This window comes from Gossypium raimondii, chromosome 10 (genome assembly GCF_025698545.1).
Source record: "Gossypium raimondii isolate GPD5lz chromosome 10, ASM2569854v1, whole genome shotgun sequence".
Classification (NCBI taxonomy): domain Eukaryota; kingdom Viridiplantae; phylum Streptophyta; class Magnoliopsida; order Malvales; family Malvaceae; genus Gossypium; species Gossypium raimondii.
In genome coordinates, this window is record NC_068574.1 from 1109410 (window position 1) to 1134654 (window position 25245).

General features: G+C 32.3%; 6 protein-coding genes across 9 annotated transcripts; 1 reads left to right on the forward strand and 5 right to left on the reverse strand.

Annotated features, from left to right (window-relative positions):
* Positions 1-496: 496 nt before the first annotated feature.
* Positions 497-4979, reverse strand: LOC105778024 (homeobox-leucine zipper protein PROTODERMAL FACTOR 2). Of its 3 annotated transcripts, XM_012601575.2 has the most exons (12): positions 4643-4979; positions 4395-4539; positions 3979-4269; positions 3768-3885; positions 3509-3697; positions 2945-3388; positions 2744-2845; positions 2024-2224; positions 1754-1928; positions 1391-1656; positions 1216-1311; positions 497-1139 (listed from the first exon to the last, which is right to left on the reverse strand). In XM_012601575.2, the coding sequence occupies exons 3-12, from the start codon at positions 4221-4223 to the stop codon at positions 771-773; spliced, it is 2205 nt and encodes a 734-aa protein (XP_012457029.1). In that variant the 5' UTR covers positions 4224-4269; positions 4395-4539; positions 4643-4979; the 3' UTR covers positions 497-770. The 3 variants fall into 3 exon arrangements, with proteins under 3 accessions (XP_012457029.1, XP_012457027.1, XP_012457028.1); XM_012601573.2 differs by having other exon boundaries at positions 4395-4979; XM_012601574.2 differs by having other exon boundaries at positions 3979-4274; positions 4395-4979.
* A 3494-nt stretch (positions 4980-8473) lies between these two features.
* LOC105776392 (CRIB domain-containing protein RIC10) lies at positions 8474-10759 on the reverse strand. Its single transcript, XM_012599017.2, has 5 exons — positions 10401-10759; positions 10099-10229; positions 9876-9979; positions 9692-9737; positions 8474-8841 (listed from the first exon to the last, which is right to left on the reverse strand). Exons 2-5 carry the CDS (start codon positions 10160-10162, stop codon positions 8666-8668), a joined length of 390 nt encoding a protein of 129 aa, XP_012454471.1. The 5' UTR covers positions 10163-10229; positions 10401-10759; the 3' UTR covers positions 8474-8665.
* Positions 10760-12901: 2142 nt separating this feature from the next.
* LOC105776393 (nuclear transport factor 2B) lies at positions 12902-14323 on the reverse strand. The gene is made up of 2 exons (XM_012599019.2): positions 13861-14323; positions 12902-13059 (listed from the first exon to the last, which is right to left on the reverse strand). The coding sequence occupies exons 1-2, from the start codon at positions 14161-14163 to the stop codon at positions 12988-12990; spliced, it is 375 nt and encodes a 124-aa protein (XP_012454473.1). The 5' UTR covers positions 14164-14323; the 3' UTR covers positions 12902-12987.
* A 2485-nt stretch (positions 14324-16808) lies between these two features.
* On the forward strand, positions 16809-18974 carry LOC105776394 (probable xyloglucan endotransglucosylase/hydrolase protein 8). Its single transcript, XM_012599021.2, has 4 exons — positions 16809-17075; positions 17154-17254; positions 17337-17539; positions 18443-18974. The coding sequence occupies exons 1-4, from the start codon at positions 16880-16882 to the stop codon at positions 18843-18845; spliced, it is 903 nt and encodes a 300-aa protein (XP_012454475.1). The 5' UTR covers positions 16809-16879; the 3' UTR covers positions 18846-18974.
* Positions 18975-21156: 2182 nt separating this feature from the next.
* Positions 21157-22296, reverse strand: LOC105776395 (polyubiquitin). The gene has a single exon (XM_012599022.2). The coding sequence runs from the start codon at positions 22217-22219 to the stop codon at positions 21302-21304; it is 918 nt and encodes a 305-aa protein (XP_012454476.1). The 5' UTR covers positions 22220-22296; the 3' UTR covers positions 21157-21301.
* Positions 22297-23953: 1657 nt separating this feature from the next.
* LOC105775949 (ubiquitin domain-containing protein 7SL RNA1) lies at positions 23954-24763 on the reverse strand. 2 transcript variants are annotated; one of them, XM_052621660.1, is made up of 2 exons: positions 24422-24763; positions 23954-24211 (listed from the first exon to the last, which is right to left on the reverse strand). In XM_052621660.1, the coding sequence occupies exons 1-2, from the start codon at positions 24761-24763 to the stop codon at positions 23954-23956; spliced, it is 600 nt and encodes a 199-aa protein (XP_052477620.1). The 2 variants fall into 2 exon arrangements, with proteins under 2 accessions (XP_052477620.1, XP_012453886.1); XM_012598432.2 differs by having other exon boundaries at positions 23954-24763.
* Between the last annotated feature and the right edge of the window lie 482 nt (positions 24764-25245).

Sequence of the window (25245 nt, forward strand, 5' to 3'; positions counted from 1 at the left end):
TTTTCTTTCATAGCAATATCCTTCTTAGCTGTTTAATTAAGGCAGTGCTATATAAGTTTATTACTGTAAAATAAAAACGTTAACATACAAATAATAAAGGAAATATAAATAAATAAATAGTGCGTCACGGAGATTTATTATCTTAAAAATAATTTCGCCTTATTGATATAATCGGAAATGAATGTTGTCTTCTAAAATTAACACAATACTCCCAAATTCGTACACTCTTCCTTTTTTATTAAATCGGATTGGAGGATAGATTAAATTAGTTTTTCGCATTCCTTGTACCCCACAAAAATCATAGCAGCCACTATTTCATGTTAGCAAAATTCAGTGATACAACTGCTAAAGCCATCAAATTCCCAATAATATTTTACCAATTATATACTTCATGCCCCCATGATTGATTCTAGGCAAGAAAATTCCTACTTGATTTTCATGCATTATTGTTTGGATAGATAGAAACTTTTTCTAACTGGGGAAGAAAAAGAAAATATAAGCAAAAAAGCTATTCATTAATTTTCAAAGATACCAAAAACATAAAACCAGAAACCAAATGTTTGCCGATGGCTACTGTGGACTGTGAGTCCCAATAATACTTCAAAACACAAAAACATAAAAGAAAAGAAACGATGAAAGCTCTCATTGTCTTTTTCCCCCGAGAAAGTCAATACCCGAACCAAACTAATTCTCCTTGCAAGGAACATGGAAGGTGCGTTCTTGACTTTCATTATTACTGTTGAGCTAGTCACCATTTTTTGTTTGCTCGGTCAAGCGTCATTACACATGACCGCAGTTCTGATCCTTTCAAGAGTGCATTTGATTAGGCTATTCACAGTAGCCACTGATCCCACAGAGATTTTCGAATTCGGAGCCGAATCAACTAAGATTTGGAACGCAAGGGTAACGAGTGACCCGCCGGAGCCGATTTCCGTGATCTTTATTCCTCTGTTAGGTCCTTCACAGTCGGGAAGTATCGCGAAACCAGAAGGTAAAAGCGCGACGTAATCAGGGTCTCCGCCGGTTAAGACTATGTTCATAGCGGCGAAATCGACCGGGGCATAAATCACGTAGGACCCTGTAGCATCATTGCTGCTCTCTTGTAGGATTAACATGTTGCTTTGGCTTGCGTTTGCACTCTACAAAATTGGAAATGTTAGAATATTGATATCGAAATTAAATAAAAAAATGTGACTTCGTTGTATTAGAACGTACATTAACCCTAAGTAAGGAGACACAGTTGCCTGGATCACGTCCATTAGCTATATGAGCCATTTCATCAACAACACCACCATTTGAAAGGATATCCCACTGTAAAACTCAAAGTGTTAATAAAAAAGTTACTGTATATTTAGGGTTTTGGATTTAGGTTTATCTTCTTTTTAACTACCTCGCTTCGAAATTTCTCGGACCTAAGGATATTGAATGCTTTCCTTGGCGGAACAGCGACCCAGAAGGAAGTTGCAGCACTTAGAACAATACCAGGAGGTCTGCCCGGATCGTCAATACTCTTCCTGGTCATGACCCTAATTTCATCGGATCCCGTTAAAGTCGTCCAAGCATGAGCGGTCGAAGCTCCGACTCCGGTACAAAAGCTATTCACCATCCTTTCAGCCAATTTCAGGATACTTTTCCTTCCATCAGAGCTATTTAAAACTGGCAGAACAATAATTGAAATGGTAATACATAATAACAATTAACAAAGAACATGAAGTATGCTACTACAATGGCATTAATTTTATTTATATATTACCGCCTAGATCCCCAGCTGGAATGCTATTAGCCATTGCACTTGCAAGACGTTCACATTGTCGATCTAATGTAGCCACCCATCGTTTAGCCCCAAAAGCTAAACTAGTATTCACTAATGTTTTGTATATGTCACTGACACCTCTATCATCCACTTCAACATTTTCCACCCATATAACCTGTAAGTATATACATATATATATCATTGAATGAATAGATTTTGTTTGGTGTATACAGGGATTAATGTGAAATTAAAGAGTTAAACTTATTATACCTTCGAGTATCCATTTGGTAATTCTTGGATCAAACAACCCGAGGGTCGTCTTCTACATCTGGTGAATGGAGCATGGCGTAAATTATCCAATGAAACATCGACCACCGCCCAAATTCCGTCATGGTGTCGCTTACAGTACCTAGCGAAATAGTTCTCCCGAGTAGGTACGAGTGGTGAAGGGAGTTGAAACTCAGCTGTCATCTGAAAAATGTACGGTGTTAGACCTTATATGTGAAGACTTACGTCATCATACACAAATATATGTGCTTAGAGTAAATATTAATTGACTAAGGGTGGATTTGGATAGGCGATTGGGTGCGGTGCGGTGCGTTTAGCTTATTTTTTGTCTCACGCTACAGTATAATCTCACCACTACCGCTGTTTTTACACTAACTGCAGGTAAACGCACTGCCCGTCTAAACCCACCCTAAGTATTTTATGTCACAACGCGACATAACAGGATCGATGTATGTGAGGACTTATGCCGTCACACACAAATTAATACACGTAGAATAAATATTAATTTACTAATCATTTTATATCATAACACGATACAATAGGATCGATATATGTGAAGACTTATATTGTCGCACACAAATAAATGTGCGTAGAATAAAAATGAACTGATTAATCATTTTATGTCATGACACGAGATGACAAGATAGAGTTGAATTGGTACAATTATTATCATTGAATGTGTAGTATATAATTAAGAGTTACCACTTGCAAGGCTCCATTGTAGTTTCCTGCAATACCAGTTGATAGAACATCTAAAGTCATAGCCCTTGAAACAATACCACAAAACACCCTAGACCATTGATTCTGGAAAAGGAAAACCAAAAAATCAGAAAAATAATTATGGGGGTGATCAAAATTAGCTAAATATTTTGTATCAATAAAGAAAAAAAGAAAAAACCATACCACATCCATGAGAATCTCAACTAGGTTAACAGGGTTCATAATAATAAGAGCAGCTTCCCTTGAAGCTTCAGATCTGAACCCCAAATTCGCAAATGGTTTTGATCCAATACCCCTAGGGAAAATTCTCAAGTATTCATTTTCATTCAACACATCAATTGAATTCTCATCAGTAACCCACAATGGTTCACCAGATTGAGCCATTCTAATTAGTTCCTCCATTGCTGTAACTGCGAGCTCAACAATCAAAGGCTTATCAGCTTCATTAGTCACAGAGACTGGCCTTAAAACCTCACCAAGACCACCACCACCACCAGGACCACCATACTCTCCTAGAAACTCTGGTTGGGTTCCAAAACTGATAGGCGCTCTATCAGCAAAGCGAGAAAACGAAGGGCCTATAGGCTTGCCAACATATTTTGCTGTCACTCCAGATATCCTTTCAATCTGAAACAAAACAAAAAAAAAAAATATATATATATATATATATCGAGCATCAAAGTAATAACAATAGATTACAATTACAAGTGTTATTTAATTTTAACGTTTTTTTTTTTTTTCAAGAACCTCTTCTCTTAACCGAGCATTTTCGAGTCTCAAATGTTGTTCTTCAAATGACATCTCTCCGAGAGCAGCAGGTCCACCACAGGTGGGGCATGAAGTATTGTTAAGAGCTTCCTTGTACCTATGGTTCTCAGCACGAAGCTTTTCATTCTCAGCCTTTAACAAACCATTTTCATGGCGTTCAGTTTGGGCCTGTCATTTTGCATATAAACATATGTAAGCACATATGTATGAGAAATCTATCTTATATATGTATATATACCTTGAGTTGGGTACGCTTGTTTTGGAACCAAAACTTGACTTGCAGTGGGTCTAACCCTAACTCACGACTGAGTTGTTTCCTTTGCTTATCATCTGGATGAGGACACTCTTTGAACAATCTGACAAAAAAAAACATAAGAATCTTATCACTTTCATGTCCAATTAAACAACAAGGCATAAAAAAAAAGAAAAAAAAAGAAGAAGAGACATACGCTTCCATTTCTTGGATTTGTCGCTGAGTATGACGGTGGTAACGCTTCCTTTTTGCACGACGACGGCTAGGTCCACTAGAAGCAGGACCTTGATTATCATCATCAGCAGATGGTGCATCTACTTCAGTACCTGATTTTGTATCGTTATTATCATCGTCCCCGTTCCTTTCCGTCTGGTCACTATCAGACGGCCTTTGGAACATATCGAACATGTTGAGATTTTCATATAAGTCCGAGTTGAACATGGCTACAAATATAGCCAACCACCAAAGCTATCGGTTTCTTTCTTTTCTGTTCTACAAGAGAAACATAAACTTAAACACCATGGATATATATATATATATATAATCAAATCTTAAGTCAAAGATAAAGAGAAAAGCAGTGAAAAATGAGTGAAAAACAGTAAAGAACATTACCTTTAGACAAAGGAGATGACTGAAAAGAACATTTAGCAAATGGAATTCTCTTGCTTTGCTTGTGAAGTGCCCATCAATTTATAAGCGAGTAAAGCCAATGGGATTGTTACAAGTTGCAACAGAAATGAAAGGACCGTGGAGGTTTCTGTGTAACCAAAAACAAATCTTTGGATTTTACTACGTGCAGATATGACTCGACTAAAGCAACTGAGTTCACACAGTGTTGAAAGCACGAATTTTGAGAATACCTACGATACTCCAACTTTGTAACGCTCAACTAAAGCTTATGCCAATATGTACTGTATCGAAACCCCATTTTTGTACTAGAATAACGGATAAATTTCTTTGAAAAAAGACAAAAAAAAAAAACAAGTTGCTGGCATATCTGGAGAAGATGCATCAATATTGGTGTTTTTTGAGGTTTGCTTAGAATGGCGGGTTTTTAAGTTTAGGATCACCTGAGAAACCAGCTATTGGAGGGTTAAGTATGGAGGAGATGAACTAAAAAGGTAAAGAAAAAGAAAGGCAAAAACAAAGGAAGGGTAAGAAAGGGGGGAAATGCAGGGAAGAGGAGAGAAAAGGGTGTATGCGGTAGCTATTAGAGTTATTGCAGAGGGTGCAATGGCATTTATGGAGGGTGAGAGTGAAGTGTAATTGCGAGAGAGAGAGAAGGGGGGCAGCTTTTTCCCCCCTTTCTTTGTTTAAATTTCACTTGTAAGAGTGTTATCGGATTAAATAAATTATTAAAAATTAAAAATTCGATTTAATTTCTTTTTTCAAAACAGTATTTAATCAATACGAGGGTGTAATTCGATTATTTTTTTCAACTCCAACTAAAACTAAATCGAATATAAAATTATATATATTCTTTTGATATGGTTATCAAAATAAGATCGAATTAATCGGTTGAATCGAAAAGAAATTATTTAACTAATTTAGTCGATTTCATAAAATAAAATAAAATAATTGATGGAAGTGATTAAAAGCCGTTAGAATTAAAATTAATTTAAATATTTAATTTTGTTTTTTAATTTATAAAATAAATGTTGATGTTTCTATTATTATTTGTTTTATTTTCTTTTAAGAAAACCAGATTAGTCCAACCATTTGTCTATTTCTTACAACATAATATTTCCACTAATCTAAGTATAAAATATATGTAATAACTAAATAAAATTAAGTTTTATTTTTTTAATTTGTGAAAAAAAAGACTGAACCAAAATTAATTTTTTTATTGGGCCCTGTGAATGATGGTTCTTTCACTCCATGGCTTTCACCTACTTTCACTGTCAATTCTTCAACATTGATAGTTTTTCTTTTCATAATTAGCAGAATAAATATATTAGATTGGCAATTTAATAATCTAAAATTGTAGGTCCACTTGCTTTTTTTTCATTAATAAATGCATAAATGTTTCACAAAATTAAATATATTTACCAAAAGAATTAATTAGGTAAAATTAATTACTTCTGCATATCCATAATAATTAATCACTTGTTTCTTTAATTATCTAAAGGCCCCATACACATATAGAAAGCAAATCCTATATCTAAACAAGACGTCTTAAATAAAAAAACTTACCAAATTTGCATAAATTTAATGATTTCCTTACCAAAATAATGAGATTATTAGAAATATAAACTTAGATTATTATAACTGCTTACCAAATTAAGACCAATATTAGTCATTCTGTGGGCGAAAATAAAAATATTAAGATAAATCTTACACTCGAACTTTAATTTTGTGCAGTTTTATATATTAAATTTTGATATGGTTCGATTTTTATAAATTACTAACACTGTTTTAAGTTTACATATTGGGTACACGAATAATTTTATTTATATATTATAAAAGTAAATAGATGTATTTATTTGACTGTATACAAGTGATTCAAAATTAATATTTCATGTTTACTTTTGAACTGCAATCAAAGTTTTATGTGTGTAATTGCTCTAAATCAAAGTTTATATATCAAATTGCATATTAGAACAAAGCACATGTATGATTTTGAGATTTATTTAAAAGTATTTGATAAAAGTTAATGAAGTGATTTTTTTCTTAAAAGAATTGCATGATAAATGATGGATAAGGTTATTTTTCAAAAATAAAAAATCTTATGAAATATGGAAATAAATAAATAAGTTACATATATGTGAATTACTATAGCAATATCTTACCAGACTCAAATTTTAAATAGATTTTTTTTTGTAAAATTTATGTTTCAGATTTAATATTTTATTCAAACCTCGTAATTATTAAATCCTTCAAATTTTGACGAATAATCCAACCCTTTAACATGACATCATATTTTAAAATATGTTTTCTTAAGTAGTCTCGATGAAATATTTTAAAAAAATTAAATTATAAAATTTTGGAGCATTTTGTATTTAATTTTTTAAATACACTTAATTGATTTTTTTGGAACATTAATCTCATTATTAGTTCTTATTATATTTTTTCTTTTTGATACAATGTCTAAAACTACCCATAGCCACTCATTAACTCTTAAATAAGAGGATAATGCGCTTTAGCACAGTTGAAACCACGTCTTTCTACACTGATAACAATATCAATGCCAGTCGAACTAAAACTCAACCGACTATAATAAATACACTTTATTGCTTTTAATATGTGACTAACTTTATGTTATTATGTAACCCACCAACTTATGTACAATATGGCTAAATATTATCCTCTTTCATGTATATATTTTCCTAAGTGACCTTAACTACATTTTCTCTTAGCCATTCCTAACAAATCATCTATTTAATGTAGTGTACATGAAGTTGTCCAAAATAAAAATGATGTGTCAAGTTCAAGTCGGAGTCGAGTTTAGTCTAAAAATTATTAAAATATATATATCCTTTTAAGTTGTTTTTTTTATTTTAAAAGATTTGATAATACTTTTAACTAAAGAAAATTAATAGTATCATTAAAATAATAAATGATGACACATCGAGTCAGAATCTAATCGAGTATAATTATAATTTCTCGGATTAAATTCAAATAGATAAAACTAGAATTTAATTTTAAATCGAGCTATCAATCTTTTCAAACAAAGAAATGTTGATGAAAATATATTAATTATACAAAATGAATATTGGTTGTAAAAGGAGAAAGAGATGCACATAATAGGGAGATGTAGAAGAGAGCAAATAAAGAGGGTGTTTGGTTATAATATTGTTAATCATCATTAATGATAGGTTTAAAACATTTCAACCAAATTATTACCTAAAATGTCCTTTCATTTCTTCAATATTCTAATATATACTAACTTTTTCTTTTCTTCTTTTGTTTTTTAGTTGAGATTTTTTTGTTTATTTTGGGAAAAAATGGAAACAGGATTTGTAATTATTTAACATTCATTTTGGGCATGCAAGAAGTGACATTACATAACAATTATAGAACACAATAGACTTTTTGGCCAGTAGTTTTTCTTTCTTTCTTTTTAATTATAGGTTACTCGTTTTAGGGAAATTTTTGTTTTAAATTTCAAGTTAAATGAATAGAGTTATTTTGGATTAATTTAAATAAATAGTTTAGCTATTCGAATTGAGTTAAATTGAATTTTTACAATACGTATGTCCGAAAAATTAAGTAATAAATTGATATAAATAGTATCTTTGGGTCCTAATCAATTTTAGAAATGAGTAAATTGATCCATTTAAAAAATCAAAAATAATGAAAACTCAAAAAAATTAATCATATAATATTTAAAAATATTAATAATTTAATCGAATCCCAATAATACTTATTTATTAAATAAATAAGCTTAAATGTCCAAAACTTTTATTTGATCTCGGGTTTCATCACACTCTTCCTAACTTCACTTCAGGACAAATTCTCTCAACAATATTTGCTCAATTCACAAACTTTACTTAAAAAATCATGGACTTTCATAAAAATTTCACTCATTTTATTAGTCATGAATGCATGCCACCAAATAAAATGGGCTTTAAAAAGCCTCTTTTATTATTGGGTTTCCATCAGGAGCTGGCTCTAGGCCCAAACTCTTCTCTGCTATTATCAGCTGAGGAATAACAAACAAAAAATTTTGATATTAATAAAATTTTATTCCCTAAGCCAAAACATCTTCATACCCTTTTTGGACCGTAATCATTCCTTATGTTCATAAAATTAACATATGAAAATCTAATTTACACAAGCATTTGCTTTTTAAGTTCCTACAACTTACTTTGTTATCTCCATGAATATACCTTGAATCAGTTGTTTGAAAATCAAAATCCACAATGTTGCATGATGTTGATTTTCTAAGCTTCAAAGTCTGTTGATGAACCCAGTTGAGTGTATGTAGCCTTTAGTGAAGATTTTGATGAACTGCTCTTCTTTTTCCATTTTTGTTTCTTGGGAACATTTGGCATGTCCTTGGCTGACAGGTTCCTTATGATCTCTGTTGCAGGTTGGGATCCCATGGATTGTCCAAAATCTGTCACGACATATTGAGATCATAGTTAAAAGAAGAGGAATTTGACAAAAAAGGGTCAACTTATGGTTTTGATCTCTCTACTATGCTCAAATTTGGATTTAGTCATCATGCTGACATGAATTTCTTTTGTATTGGAAAGGGTGTTTTTAAGAAATATCCAAGTGACTATTGTAACTGGAATAGTTAAATTAAAGTATAAGGACTCAATCCCACATTTGATCATAGTAAAGGGATCAAAACCAAAATTCGACTTATGGAAAACAAGAGTGAAGTTATTGCAAGGGACTAGAGAAATGATCTATGATTAGGACAAGGTAAACCTATATAGATTCCCCTTGAGATGAAAGTTTTGTCTCGTGACAAAAGAGCCAAAACTCTTCCTGTTGGGAGCAAATAATCTAAAAAACGTTCTTCATATCATTCAAACTTAGCATCAACAAATGGAGACATTAAAAAAAATCCCATGATATTTGAAAAAAGGTCTTTGTTTTTACCATTGTCTCATTATGAAACTACGCACATGATATAACCTTGACCTTTTGCCTACTATTCTCTGTATTTTAATATTCTTTTCTATTATTTATTTACATCTAAACGTGCATGCATATATATATATATTAATTATATTTGAGTGTAGGGTGAAAGACCTTTACCTCTTAAGTTTACTACAAATTTCACTTTTCGTTTTCGTTTCAAGGGGAAAGAGATTAGGCACAGAAAACAAACACAAACTTGAACACACTTAAATTATTGTAACTGGACCAATATCTTGTTAGCAACGTGCACACATATAACTCTACACACAAAAAAATAAGGCAAATTGAACCATGTTGAAACAGGAAACTTATACCTATTGATGTTGTTGTGAAATCAGGGACTGTCTTGAATTCATTCATCTGCAATGAAGGGATCCAGGCCAAGGCAATAAATTAAGAGATAAAACACAACTCACACCACTTTGGCCTACAATGATAGTAGCATTTGAATATCCAAACGTATGTAAAAGTAATGCAAAATATTTAGAAAAAACATACCCAACTTGGTGCAGTGCCACTGCCAGGAGGGCCATCCCAGCCAATATGTGCTACATGTTTAACATCTGTGGGGTACCCAATTTCCATCTCTCTCTCCTTCACAACTACAGCAAAAAAGAAAAAAGAAAAAAAAAACCCTTTTCCTACCTTAGTTGCAAAGCAATAATACCAGAAAACATGCTCAAATATATGCATACAGAAGTGTAAATGAAAAGGGAGTTACCAAAGAGTTGAGAAATGTATTTGAAACTTTTGTAGATCCCTTTGATCTTGGACTTGGTAGACATGATAATGGACTAAGAACACAATGGAACAGCCGTTTTCAAATAAATGTGAGAGAGATTATGTTTTTGCCTGGTGGAAAAATAGTTGTAATTTAGATCACCAAAAACACTTAAAAAACAATAGAAAAAGGACACAAAGTTGCTGCATATCAAAGGAGTAAAATACATGTGACTGAGGGAACTATATTATTATTGCCCGTGAAACAAAGCTTGGTATTTATCGAGTGATATAAGAATTTACCTATAGAGCACGTTGATGATAGCTATAAGATTCAAGAGAGAAGCAACTATTCCTTAATCTCCTCCAAGCATTGATGCAAGGTTCCATTGTTCATGTTGTTTACTAATGGTATTGATGAATGGGCAAAAAGATGCAAAGAAGGGAAGGTCTAAGAGGAAAAAAAATCAAACAGATAGAGACCAATGATGCTTTTTTAAAAGAAAATGGAAGGAAATGAATGATGACCATGAAATGAAGAAGAATGAGAAGGTGTGAAAGGTGAGATAATTGGGATTTGAAAGACGAGATTAGAAACAACAGAGAATCGAGTAAAATGCGGAACTCAGGTTTTTGATTATGTGTTTTTAAGGCAACAATGAAAAGACAAATGCAAAATACTACCTTGTTAAATGCAGGCAAAAATAGCTGCAGATATCGGAGAGAGATAAAAAAGAAGTATATTTGACCACAGTTCATACACAACTGTTGCAGTTTTGAATATTTCTTGTTAACTATGACGTATTTTTGTGAATTAATTATACATTTTAAATTCATCTCTAAATTTAAAAATATATTGTTTTAATTAAATCATCAAAATATTAGTGTTATATTAATTACGTGTTTTTGTCAGTTTAGGATCGAATCCTACATACAAAGGTAGGCACGGGATTAGGTATAAGGGTATAATCGAGCCGAACTCGAATATTGGCAAGCTCGAGTTTGGTCTCAACTCGAATTTTTGGAGCTTGATACTTAACTCAAGCCCAATCATACATCTATTTTTAAGCTCAAGATGGGCTTGAGATATAATTGAGCTATAAGTTTGTATGTATTCAAGCTTCAAACTTGAGAATAATAAAGTATATTAAGGTAAATAGCGTAATTTAATAATATAAAAATATTTAAAATATATATATAAATTAAAACAAAAAATTTGATAAGGTTCACGAATCATTTGAATTAAGTACTATTAAATTTAAATTCGACTTGATTAATATCTCAAACTGCTCAAGCTTAGCTTAATAATTACTAATCGAGTTTGAGTATTTTCGAGTTGAATTTGAGTAGCTTGCAAGCACCAGTTTATCCCTACTTTGGTCCTCCCTTGGTTGATGGTATAATTCCAACCTTAACCCCTCCCAAGTATTAATAATTCAATTTAAATCTAGTTTCTTTGTGAAATGAAAATTTATATTTTTGCCCTTACAATTTTTTTACTTCTATCTTGACCCCTCATCACACAATTCTTGTCTTTCGCCCCTATTGATATGGAACATTTTTTAAATACGTGCGTTAAATTGTAAATACATGTGTACCTACTATATGGAAAACTCAAATCTAATTTATTTTTAAAAAGAAAATACAATGTCATTAAAATATAATAGTATTAGTTATTTAGTATATTAAATCCAAATCATTTATGTAGTAGGTGGATATATATTTACAGTTTGACCAAAGTGTTTTTAAGTATACTTCAAATCAAATAATTTGACCTCACATTTAATGTGACAAAGAAAACCTAATTATACAAATAATCATGCTTTGAGGATTAATTTAAAATCCATCCTACAAAATATATATAAAAAAAAGGAGTAAAGATAGAAATGTGTTGGTTTTTCACCTAACACAAATATGGTAAAATTTCAAGGATGGTCCCTATAGAGGAAAGAAAGTATCAAAAAGTCAAGAATCATTTCATATTATTTGGTAATTAACATATATATATATATAATTTTCATCAACTATGGACCAATTTGAAGTTGTATATTGCTTATGAAATTCTTTTGGGGTTTATTTTTATAATATCATAAATTGATTGTGACCAAATCATATTGCAATCCACTACAGCTATTTGGAAATTAATAGCTGATTAGGTTAGTTATGGTGAGAATTGTTGATTGTTGCAGCCACGTTAAGGGCAGCTGTCTCTTTCAATCAAACACAACTTTTATTATTATTCAAGTTTAAGTTTGAGCTTGGCTTGAGATTTAATCGAACTACCCGAATATAAACTCAATTAGTTCGGTCATACTTAAGATTTTCTTTTGCATAATAAGGGTAAAATGGTAGCTTATAATATAAAAATACATAAAAATGAAGAGTTTATTAGGCTCGCGTTATGGTGCTCCAATTCAACTTAGTAAATGGTTTGAGCTCAACTTAATAATTACCAAATTGAATTTGAGTTTTCTTTGAGTCGAACTCGAATAGTTTGTGAACATTAATATCTCATTTACAATTCTATCAACGTCTTCGATGTCCAACTAAAAATTTCAAAATAATATATCTTTAATAATAAAAAAATCACTCCCGATTTAAGAGTCCATTTCACTTGCCTATTGACTACGGGTCCAAATATGAGTTTACTACAATTGTGGCCCATCTGTCTTGGGCCATATGTCCACCAGGGAGCCAGTAAAGAGCAAGTAAAGCAATAAAGGGGATAAAATATGAGCCATGAATGAAGATTATGAGAGTTCGCTACACAACAAATGTATCAAAATTTATATAAATAAAGGAAATGCAAGGCAAGGCAACTTCAGCTTTTATTTTATTCAAGAAATAAAAACAAACATAAGTTTACATTGATCCATATGTAATATCAACATTAATAATTAAGGCGGAATATATCATTCAGCACGAAGAAGTTCCCTTGAGGAGTGGGGCTTAAATGAAACATCTGCAATACATATACTTGAAATTAAGTAACATCTCGTTTTTCATTGCTACTTTTCTATAGCAGAAGCAATGAAGAATAACTGACTTTTGGGGTCAAAATTACAGTGGATTTCAGTGTTTTTTTTATTTTTGCCTTTTTAAGCAAAAATTATCAAAACACTCTTATTTATATTAACTATTTAAAAGTATATGGAAATTAGATTAATTTATAATTTATGTATTATTATATTTAATCTTTTAAAATATTTTATGTACAATATCTTATCGCTTACCTGAATGTGCAAAGTAAAACATTTGGGTGTAATTGTGCTTCCAGTCCTTGTACTCTTTGTACATTTGAGTTATTTTAATCAATGATTTTAGTTCCTCTACTATTTAATTATGTGATATTTTTAAAATAAAAGAAATTTACTAGTACATCGCTAATATTATACATGTGGAAGGCCAAATAAGTAAATAAAAATGTTGGATATAGATTTCGAAGGTTTTCAATTTTGAATTTGAGATTGTAAGGTTCTTCAACACTATTTCAGAAAAATAGAGTAAAATCGATATATATATATATATATATATATATATATATGCTTCTATGGCTTTCATTTGGTTTTAAATCCGTCGTGACAACAATTTTTTAAATTTTAAAATGATACATAATCCAATTTAATCAAAATACTTTTACAACCCAATCAATTAGATTTTTATTATTAAATCAAAATTAAATTGCTGAAATTAAAAGAAGAAGGAAACAGGGACTGTAAACATGATTACACCAAAACATTTGAGCAAAGAAATAGCAACGTACCTGGCTGAACTGTAGAGGATGGTTTTCGCCGGGCAATTGTAGACTACCACTGACGAAAACAACAATGCCACCGGTAACCGAAGCCGGTTGCGAATCGACGGTGCTGATCACATGTCGGCATTGATCCAACGGCAACTGCGTAAGCTTAGTAATGATGTCCTCAACCCCTTGTAATTTCTGTCCCTCGAACGTCAACATGGAAGTCGGCTGGTAGAGGGAAGACATCGCCGGCCGATCGTTATCGAAAAGATGGTAGTAATGATCGACGAAAGCTTTCCCCACGGAATCGATCTGTTCTTCCATATTACCTATATCACTCAATACGCAAGCAAGAAGGGTTCCTCACCATGGCATATTGAAAATATAAGGAAAATGAATCTGCCATAAAAGAACATAGCTTGTAGGTAAAGCAAAGCTAAAGGGTAATTTGGAAGATGGGGGAATCGACGCTGCTGCATTGATACGCAATGTTTGCGAGGTGGATTGAAATTATAGTATAAAGAGTTCACTATAATTCGTAGCCCTTTTTGTGATGAATGTTTAAAAGCCATATCAGCTCAGTTGTCACATACGAAAAAGTGAGGAAAAAAAAGGTAAAATATGCCATAAGTCACTATATTCTTTGTAAATTTAAAATTTAGTCTTTATATTTTTATTTTTCATATTTCAAAATTCAGGTCCAATTGTTAATATTTTTATATTTATTTTTGTTAAATTCAAGTTCTTTATAAAATTATTTTTTTATTTGCATAGCAACAAAATATTTTTTAATTTAAAATGTCATACCAACTAATTTAATAAAAATTTTAACAATGTTAATATTTGGACTTAAATATTAAAAATTAAAAATAAAAGAATTAAATTCTAAAATAAAAATATAAAACATATTAAAAGCCAAAAGGTTAAAAAGTGAGGAACTTGTAGGTGGGACGAAAGTAAGGAATATATCCTTTTCACCTAATCCACTTTAGATGGATGCTATTATCATGATGAAAGAGGGTCATCAGATTAATCATATTTAAATAAAACCCTTCTAATAATAACGATTTCATGACTCAATTTAGTTTAAATGTTTAGAAAAGAAATTTATTTACATTTTTTCCGATCATTTCGGATTATTATTAAATACTAAGTTTCCGCTTAACAAATAGTCTTATCATGGAGTTGGTTTTAGTTAAGAAGTTAATTTAAGTTTTAAATTTTTTAATTTATTTTAATTTAAAATTTAAGTCATTTTGGGTTCAATTTGAGTTTTTTGAATTAAATCATTAAAGATTTAGATTGACGAATTATGATGAAATTGAATTGAATCTGGATACGAAGATATGTTTCCTTTACCTACCTAGTCCTCTTTGAACCAAAACCAAATGAAGGCAGACAACAAGAACCAAGCAATATGCATCAATAAGTCTAGTTGAATGTGTGTATGTATATGTATTACAAACTCGGACATGGACTAAAGGGTATGTTTGACAGTTAACAACCCATGTTTCTGATTACATTATTGCATGTGATCCCCAAGGATTATAAATATGGTGCATGTGAGTGCCACATTATGAGCATGTGTCAATTCCCTATCATGTGAAGAAGTGTTTTAACTTTTATTAATCTCTCAAGTTGCAATAAAATATTTTGAGTAGTTTCTATGAGATGAAAAAAAGAGAGAGACTAAAAAAAAGACTAAATTTTAATACAAAATGAGTGTCATGCATTTGAGAGGTTATTGGGGGATAAAATATATCAATGAGAAAAAAAATTATATTTTTTAATGTGTTGAGTAATTTATTTCGTATCTTATTAATGAAATATTTAGATATTTATACATGTTATCACAGTTCACGATAAGACCCCACTGTTTTGCCTTGACTCTGCCGTTCTTAACACTGACATTCTATGCGGACTTCAAGTCTACTAAACATATGTTTTACTCTGAGTTGCTTATGAGCATCTTTGTCCTTTTGTTCCTAAGATCGACATTTCATGCGTGCTTGTGTCCGATGAACACATATTTTTATCTGGGTTGCTTGCGGAGCATACGGTCCCCTTTCTGTGAGCACTTTTGACACATGCAAGTTAAGATTGTGACCTTCTCTTGATTCGTGCGAGTTAAATGTACAAGCCTACTATGCAAGCTGGGTCCACGAACACCCCTTACTGTCCTCTCACAATTCGCATCTCACTCAATCAATTGGTACGACCTATCTAAATCTTGAGTAGGCGACCCGAATTCTATCCAGGACACAGGTTGATGGTCACTTACGTACACCAGAGTGCCATTTTTCCTACTTCATTATAGAGTTTAATTTTTATAAACATATAAAAAATATATTAAAAGAAAAATGGGAAAAAGATTAATTTTGAATCTAATGTATTGATATATTCTATTTTCAGACAAGTCGATAACGATTGAAGGAATCAATTAAAGTGGTCTGCTCCGGTGACAGTAAACAGCGATGTAAGCAGTGTCGGTCTCACCCAAATCCAGTTGTCAAATCCAAGAACTTTCTGATTATTTATTTATTTATGAAGACAAAATAAAAACACAGTCATGTTATGACATGTAAGAAATGGACCCCACTCTCCATTTCTATAACTTGTAAATTCCAATCGGACTGCAGCCTGGCTTTTCATTTTTCTGTAAATTCCTAAAATACCCTCATCCCTTCTAAATTTAATTACAAATAATATTCTAATATTGTCTATTAAATCATCTTTGAGTCAAATTTAATATGTTCGATAATTTTGATATTTAAAATATATAAAAAAGACTTTTCATCTCTCTAATTTCAATATTGAAAAAATTATTTCATCTTTTTATTAATAGACACATTGTTAAATAAGAAGCATCATTCCTCATTGCAGGGCAATTTTGAACATTCAAATCATTATCAAAATCATTAATAGACACAAATACCATTCTACCCCTTTCATACATGAACTCGCCCATCGTCAAATACTCAGCATTCAATCCCCATTCCGGCCCCCTCAGAGATCCATCAATCTCATTAAATCTAACAAAATGAAGAAAAGGGTCTCTCCAATGGCTTCTCTCTTCTTCATTTCAGCTTTAGCAGCCGCTTTTCATTCATCATCTGAAGCAGCAGCTAGTTCACAATCTCCATTTGAAGACAACTTCAGTATAATGTGGTCCGAAAATCATTTCAAAACCTCTGAAGATGGTAACACCTGGTTCCTCTCCTTAGACAAAGAAACAGGTATGTCATTAAACTTCGTCTCTTCATAGAATTTGGTTCCATTATTGAATTTGATTGATTGATTTACCAATTTTTCAGGGTGTGGATTTCAAACCAAGCAAAGATATAGATTTGGGTGGTTCAGTATGAAACTGAAGTTAGTCGGAGGTGATTCTGCTGGCGTTGTTACAGCTTACTATGTATGTGTTTTTTTATGATAATTTTTTATATTATGATTTTTTTTTCCATCAGTGAAGTTCTAAAAGGGTGGTGGTGTTACAGATGTGTTCTGAAAATGGGGCAGGACCAGAACGAGATGAACTGGATTTTGAGTTCTTGGGGAATAGGACAGGACAGCCGTATTTAATTCAGACAAACGTGTATAAAAATGGGGTCGGTGGTCGTGAAATGAGGCATATGCTTTGGTTTGATCCTACTGAAGAGTTTCATTCTTATTCCATTTTGTGGAATGACCACCAAATTGTGTAAGTCCCTAAATTGGTCAAATTTTCATTTGGTCCCTCTATTATTATGCTTGAATTTGGAAAATATCTTACTACTTCAATTTGGTCTAATGAGAAAAGTACCAAGTCTAATGAGAAAAGTACCATAGAGTTGGTTTTAGATTGCATTTATTTTTTAATTAAAAATTAGTAAATTAATCTCTATATATTAGATCAAAGAACAAATTGGTCATTCTTTTAAAATTTTATCTATTTTTATTATTAAAATTGGTCTTTGTATCTCAACATAAGGTATATATGGCACAACAATTTTGTTTAAGTTTTTAATAAAATGACTGATTTATTCTTTGATCTAGCGTATAAAGATTAGCTTACACATTTTATGAGTAAACAGACAAAATGCAATCTAATTCCTATTCCAATAGCGCTTATAATAATTTTACCTAATCTAAATATGACAGTTAATTATGTCACTATGATGAATTGGATATTTTAAGAAAAATTTAGGTCATAATTTAGGGGATGGTTAAACACTGATATTAGGATTAATTATACTTTCATTCCTTGTATTCTTCAAATTTTAGAAATTTAGTCTCTTTATTTTTAATTTTAGAGATTTAATTCCTTTATTTGTTTGATTTGAAAATTAAAATTCAATTGATAAAACGGAATATGTGACATTTTGATGTTCAATTATTAACATTTGATTATATATTATCAATTAAATTTTAACTTCTAGAGAATATAGAAACAGAGAGCATAAATAAACCAAGAAAATAATAGTGACTAAATTGCATTTTTTTGCATAGTAAAAGGACCAAAACCAAAATTCGACCAAATAAAATCAGTCATTTTCAAATAAGTACTACCCAAGTACATTGTTATTCAAATCTGAAAGTGAAAATTCAATCATTGAAAACACAGATTCTTCGTAGATAGAGTTCCGATCAGAGTATTCAAAAACAACGGCGAGAAAAACTATTTCTTCCCCAACGAGAAGCCGATGTACTTATTCTCCAGTATATGGAACGCTGATGACTGGGCGACTAGAGGTGGGCTCGAGAAAACCGACTGGAAAAAAGCTCCGTTCGTTTCATCTTACAAGGATTTTAGCGTCGATGGGTGCCAATGGGAAGACCCGTACCCTGCTTGTGTATCGGCTACTACTAAGAAATGGTGGGATCAATATCAGGCTTGGCATTTAACTGATTCTCAAAAGATGGATTTTGCTTGGGTACAAAGAAACCTTGTGATTTATGATTATTGTAAGGATACTGATCGGTACCCTAAATTGCCTGTGGAGTGTTCGTTGAGTCCTTGGGGTTAGGATTTTTAAGGAGCTATCATCAGGTGAGATTTTTTTTTGGTATTTTATTTATTTATTTTCGAAATGGAGTTAAATAATGTAATTATTATTTATTTACTCTTATGAAATTAGAACTGAGAGGTTTGCATATTTGGGCTGCTTGATTTTTATATATTACATTTAATTTTAACGAATATCAATCCATTTTTAACAGTAAAAATGATAGAATTTTTAAATAATAATTAATTAATTAATAAACTTAAATATTAACCAAAGGTGAATTGAGCCTTAAGTTAGTTGATACTTCTTTATTATAGCAACAAAGAAGACATAAAGTTTAAGTCTTTCAATTTAAAAGAGGTAGGAGTACAAGTTTACTTTGTTTGATTAGTTAAATTAATGGATAAATTACATTCAAAATCACTAAATTATTGGTAAATTTATATTTTGGTCACTTAACTTCAAAAAGTTACAAAATAGTTATTGAATTATTTGAAAATTTTTATTTAAGTCATTAAGTTGTTAAAATCACTATTGTATAACCTATATTCGAACTGTCTATACCAATCAAAAGCTCTTCTTTCGCTTCTCTTCTATAGTTTAGTTTTCTTTTATATGAAGCAATTTTGAACGTCATGAATCTGCGAACCAAAATCTAAATAGTTTTCTTTTTTTTTATCTCGGACATTGACCAATAGATCAACTTGGATATAAGATATATTCTTCTACTTGTAGATAAATACTGAATCATCGTACCGAAAGTCGAATTGTTGTTTGAAGCTCACTAATTAGACTATTTAAAAGAATTTAATAGTCCAATGACTTAAATAAAAATTTTCGCTTTTAAATAGTTCAATGATCATTTTACAATTTTTGAAGTTAAGTAGCGAAATGTAAACTTATTAATAGTTTAGTGACCTTGAATATAATTTATTCTAAATTAATTAATTAATCATTTTTTATAATTAATAATATATATATTAGTCAATTTTTTTGGTAGTAATACATTACCAACCGTCATTAACTTTAATAAAATAACAAACAGTCATTAAACTTTAAAAAAATAACAAAACAGATACTAACATTACCGAAAAGTGAAAAATTAGTCACTCATTAGCATTTTCTGTTACAGGCTTAACGGGACAGGTGACGGGTAAGAGACAAGTAGAAAGAAAAAGTAAGGGAATATTGATATTTGGGAAAAGGGTTCTAAAAGATTTTTCAAGCTGTTGAAAACATCATCCATGGCAGCAACGGTCATCTTTCCTCTGCTTTTGTTTCCATTGAAGCACCAAAGGGTTGTCTCAAGTTCTTGCTCTTTCATTGTTCTTATCATTCTTCCCCTACTGCTATTGCCTATTAAAATTGAGATGAGGAAAGGGAGGAGTTTAGCTCCTTGCGGCGGCGGAGGAGGAGAAGGTGTCATTTGAGGTGGTGGGTTGTTGTCGTTTTGAGAAGTAACACGAGTAAGGAAAAGTAAAGGGTTTCTTTGCTTGAGAAGAGGGGGAAAAGAGAGAGAATTGAAAGGGAATCAAAGGACAATGAATGAGAAAGATGACAGGAAAATAGACTACGTGAACAATTTGGATATAGGTTTATAGCGGAAATGGAGAGAAACATTGGGATTAAGTTAGGTGATGAAAAAGCAATGGAGGGCTAAACTCTCTATTGATTGAATGCCGGAAAAATCAACCGAGAAAATGAAAGAGAAAATTTAAATCAATAGTGGGTATCTCCATTTCTTCTCTTATGTTTCTTCCAACATCTAGGATTCTTAAATTAAGTTTCTACTATGGCTAGTTAACATCTAACTTGGGTTAACGTGATCTCTAACAAAAAATAATTACTAATAATATATTAGAGCCAATTGATGCAGTTATAAAAATTCATTAACATAACACGTACGTCACATAATCAATTTTGGATTAATCAATTGATTGCCATTTTAAGTATAATTGATAATAAATTTATATTTCTTAATTTCTAAGTTGAAATAATTTCAAGATTAATTTTACTCTAGTTATTTTGAATTAGTTATTCAAAACTTGTGATCTGGCTTTTTTGAGGCCTAATTGATTCGGATACTAGGCACCAGTCAAGAGCAGAAGCTTCGATTTGATTTGAATCCGTGTTAGAACTGTTCCCACGCACATTTATTCCAAGGATTTGGCGATTTTCTTGAAATAGCTTATATTTCTCTGATTTTCTCGATGACAAGTGTTTATACTGTATTCTCTGATTTATTTTTCTTTGAGCTTGAAAACTTTCTTAATTACAGATTATTGGAAAACTTTCACTTCCAAGAAAAATAGTTTACGAAGAACAGAGAATATAGGTAAATATGCAAATTCCATTCAAAGAGAAACCATACATAGATGCAACCGGTAAACAAAGACTAGAAATTATTTAAAAGGCCACCAAAGGGCACAATCCTTCACGTAAAACCAGAAAACCCACATTAAGGAAGACCTTAAGGCTTAGAACCCACCACGAAGACGAAGAACAAGGTGAAGAGTGGACTCCTTTTGAATATTGTAATCAGCCAAAGTCCTTCCATCTTCCAGCTGTTTCCCAGCAAAAATCAACCTTTGCTGATCTGGTGGAATTCCTTCTTTGTCCTGAATCTTCGCTTTCACGTTATCAATCGTATCCGAGCTCTCCACTTCTAAAGTAATCGTCTTACCGGTCAAAGTCTTGACGAAGATCTGCATCCCACCTCGAAGACGTAGAACCAGATGAAGAGTCGATTCCTTCTGGATATTGTAATCGGCTAAAGTCCGCCCGTCCTCGAGTTGCTTTCCGGCGAAGATGAGACGTTGCTGGTCTGGCGGGATGCCTTCCTTGTCTTGGATTTTGGCTTTCACGTTGTCGATCGTGTCAGAGCTCTCGACCTCGAGAGTGATCGTCTTTCCGGTAAGCGTCTTAACGAAGATTTGCATCCCGCCGCGCAAACGAAGGACAAGGTGGAGAGTTGACTCCTTCTGGATGTTGTAGTCGGCCAAGGTACGGCCGTCTTCGAGTTGTTTTCCGGCGAAGATGAGACGTTGCTGGTCTGGGGGGATGCCTTCCTTGTCTTGGATCTTCGCCTTAACGTTGTCGATCGTGTCGGAGCTCTCGACCTCGAGAGTGATTGTCTTGCCGGTCAAGGTTTTCACGAAGATTTGCATCCCACCGCGCAAACGGAGGACGAGGTGGAGAGTTGACTCCTTTTGGATGTTGTAATCGGCCAAGGTCCGGCCGTCTTCGAGCTGTTTTCCGGCGAAGATCAGACGCTGCTGGTCTGGAGGGATGCCTTCCTTATCTTGGATTTTGGCCTTCACGTTGTCGATCGTGTCGGAGCTCTCGACCTCGAGTGTGATCGTCTTGCCGGTTAGAGTCTTAACGAAGATCTGCATCTTGTTTGGCTAAATAGAAAATCGAGAAAGAAAACTTCAATATACAAAGCAAACAAATTGCTTGAGATGGAAAATTAAGCAAGCGGTGGGCTTCCTTTATAGGAAAACTTCGAAAATGACAAACGAATAAAAATTTGACACGTAAGGAGAGGTGACGTTTGATGTTATTGGACACGGTAACGGTTACTTAACCCATTGGGCATAGGGAATAGGAATCTAATAATGATAAGGTTAGGTGGTGGGTCTCACTGCCGTTAGTTATTCCGTTTAAAGGTGTTTGGTTTAAAAAAATTAAAGTGAAAGAAAGAAAAGGGAAGGAGACGTCGTCATTGACGGAAAGTTGCTCGTTAAAGTAAAGTGGGCCCACTTGTCTTTGTCATTCGGCCCACATGGATTTAATTTTCTCTGCAAGTTGCGGGGTTGGTGCTTGGTGGACTGACTTTACCATGCTTCCAAGAAGTTTTTTTATGGAAATAATAAATAAATTTTTAATATTTAAAATAATAAATGGTAATTTTGGGGCTTTTTCTTGAATGGGCTCATGAAGCTAATTGAAATGGGCGAATGGTGATTCTGAGGGAGACGATGCCCATTTCTTGTTGCTAATGGGTTGTGCTTTAAAATAAGATCAGGGGAGGATTGAAATGAACAAAATTAAATTTTATATGTTTTTTTGGGGATAAACATCAAATTTTATATTAATGTGTAATTTGATACATAAATTTTGATTTAGTGTAATCATACACATGATTTAGTGATTTCTGAAAATTGAGTAAAATCAAATTTTCATTTATAAAATCATTCATAAATTTTAGTTATCGTATATATGAGTATCCGACTATTCATAAGCGGAAGATGGTGTAGGATCATGTTTCCTAATTTGGTATCTAAATTTGACACTTTTTTTTCTAATATAATACTCGTGTTAGTTTTTGGACTAATGTGGTACCTATATTTGACAAAAGTTCTTCATGAATTTTGATACAGAAGATAGTATCGCTTAATTCGATTTTAGAGTTAATTTGATGAAAATTTATATTAATTAGCTAATAATATTAGCATTTGATTTTCATCAAATTTACCCTAAAACCTAAATTAATTCAGGTCTATCGAATTGTATTTGATAAATTAGACACAAAATTAAACAAATTTACAATTAGCACTAAATTTATTCTATTAACAAAATCATAAAAATTCAAACCTAATAGTATTGACAATCAATGTTTATCAAATCTTAAAACCCAACTATTAAACACTAAAAAGTTAACACCGTTACATTTGAATACCAAAATATATCACGATTGTCAAATACAAGTATCGATTGGACAAAAAATAACCTAAATACCGCATTAAAAAATGCGAAATTATATATTAATCCTATATAATATAATATTTAGATTCTATTCGTCCTTTCTTTAAAAGGTAAATTTATCTTTACCATTTCAATGTTAAACCTTTCTCATCATAATCCCAATTGGGTAAAACCTAATCATCCACCTTATATCTTTAATTTTGTATATATATTGCTTCATAACAAAAATCATATGGTTTCCTTTTACAAAATAAATAATAAAAAAACAAAGCCAAAATAAATGGGTAAAACTATTGATAACAAAAATATAAAATTTTGTAAAGAAAACCCAAGTATTATCATCTTTTCAAAATCATCCTAATTATCACTAAACTAGTTTAAAATTAACACTGGAAAAAGAAAAAGAAAGAAAAAAAAACATTTCATGATCCACCAGTAACACTACCATTAAAGATTTCAATGGTGTCACCTTGTCCAACTTGATGCCACCTAAACGACCGATCATCGTCCATAACATTTTGTTTATAAATAAAGAAATACCCTTCTTGTGGTAATTGAAAATGGAGTCTCTGGTGCAACTTTTGCAGTTCTTTTCTCAGTTCACTCACATTATCTGTCGCATTCACTTCCACCGGTATCTTCTTCGTCCCACACTTTGGCAAAACCAACAGCTTCAGTTTCTTCGCCGCCGTCGGAGTCCCCGCCGTTGTACCCGCAGACCCGGTACCGGACCCGGTCGGGGATGGCTTTATATTAACATCAACATCACTATTCTCCGCCAGTTCACATTCCCGTGACGATAGGCTGTCAACGGGAACCGGGTCCATTTGGCCATGGATCTTCTCTTTTAATCGTAAAGGGTTGTAGTTTACGTCCGTTTCTGAAGGAACAACGGTATTCGACGAAGGGGTATTGCTGTTAAGCTGTATCTTCTTGGCCGGCGAAGGAAGTTGATGGTCGGCGGCGGCGGCATTTGGTTGGGGTTGTTTAGTACTGTTACTTGTATCGGAATCAGAAGAAACCAAGAGTTGGATACGGGAATTTTGAAGGATTTCACAGTACTCAACGTCACGATCATCTTGAAGGACATGGCCATTAAAGATTAGGGTTTGGTGAGGGATAGGGATACCATGGTATTTATGAATCTTTTCTTTGATTTCAAGAACAGTATCAAAGAAACCAACTTCAATGGAAAATGGTTTGCCTTTTTGGGTTTCAAAGATGACATCCATTTGAAAAGATTGAAGAAAAGAATGGTTTGGCGGTGAGAGTGGATTTAGAGAGAAAGTTGATTGTAAAATGCGAGTAATGTGGTGTTTGTTAACAGCTAATATCCGATAAATTGCAACTGTGAGGCCGATTTTGCTGCAGATTTTTTGTTTTTATTTTCTTCTTCTGCTCTGGATTTCTTTCTTTTTTTGAAGATTTTGAGGGTGGAATTTATGTGATATAAATGCTCTTTAAAAGGTTCGGATTTTGTTCTTGTAAGTTCATGATGCATGCATGCATTTACAATTGGCGGATTTTTTTGTTTTTTATTCCTTTCACTGGTTTTGTAAGAGTTAGGGTTAATTCTGTTAAACGTCCTTAAACTATGCTTTATATTATAATTGGGTCCTCAACTTTAAAATCATTTAATTGAATCTTCAAATTTCCGCCAACTCATGGAGTATATTTGTGAATAAAATTGAAAAGAATGAGAAATTGGATTCTA

Coding starts and splice junctions, on each gene's coding strand:
- LOC105776393 (XM_012599019.2), bottom strand. CDS start 14,163: ATGGAAGAACAGATCGATTCCGTGGGGAAAGCTTTCGTCGATCATTAC. Junction 13,060..13,860: donor ATCCTCTACAGTTCAGCCAG/GTACGTTGCTAT, acceptor TATGTATTGCAG/ATGTTTCATTTAAGCCCCAC.
- LOC105776394 (XM_012599021.2), top strand. CDS start 16,880: ATGAAGAAAAGGGTCTCTCCAATGGCTTCTCTCTTCTTCATTTCAGCT. Junction 17,076..17,153: donor CTCCTTAGACAAAGAAACAG/GTATGTCATTAA, acceptor CCAATTTTTCAG/GGTGTGGATTTCAAACCAAG. Junction 17,540..18,442: donor TGGAATGACCACCAAATTGT/GTAAGTCCCTAA, acceptor TTGAAAACACAG/ATTCTTCGTAGATAGAGTTC.
- LOC105775949 (XM_012598432.2), bottom strand. CDS start 24,763: ATGGATGTCATCTTTGAAACCCAAAAAGGCAAACCATTTTCCATTGAA.
- LOC105778024 (XM_012601575.2), bottom strand. CDS start 4,223: ATGTTCAACTCGGACTTATATGAAAATCTCAACATGTTCGATATGTTC. Junction 3,698..3,767: donor ACAAGCGTACCCAACTCAAG/GTATATATACAT, acceptor GCAAAATGACAG/GCCCAAACTGAACGCCATGA. Junction 2,225..2,743: donor ACAATGGAGCCTTGCAAGTG/GTAACTCTTAAT, acceptor TACATTTTTCAG/ATGACAGCTGAGTTTCAACT.
- LOC105776392 (XM_012599017.2), bottom strand. CDS start 10,162: ATGTCTACCAAGTCCAAGATCAAAGGGATCTACAAAAGTTTCAAATAC. Junction 9,980..10,098: donor ATACATTTCTCAACTCTTTG/GTAACTCCCTTT, acceptor TTTTTGCTGTAG/TTGTGAAGGAGAGAGAGATG. Junction 8,842..9,691: donor TTTCACAACAACATCAATAG/GTATAAGTTTCC, acceptor ATGTCGTGACAG/ATTTTGGACAATCCATGGGA.
- LOC105776395 (XM_012599022.2), bottom strand. CDS start 22,219: ATGCAGATCTTCGTTAAGACTCTAACCGGCAAGACGATCACACTCGAG.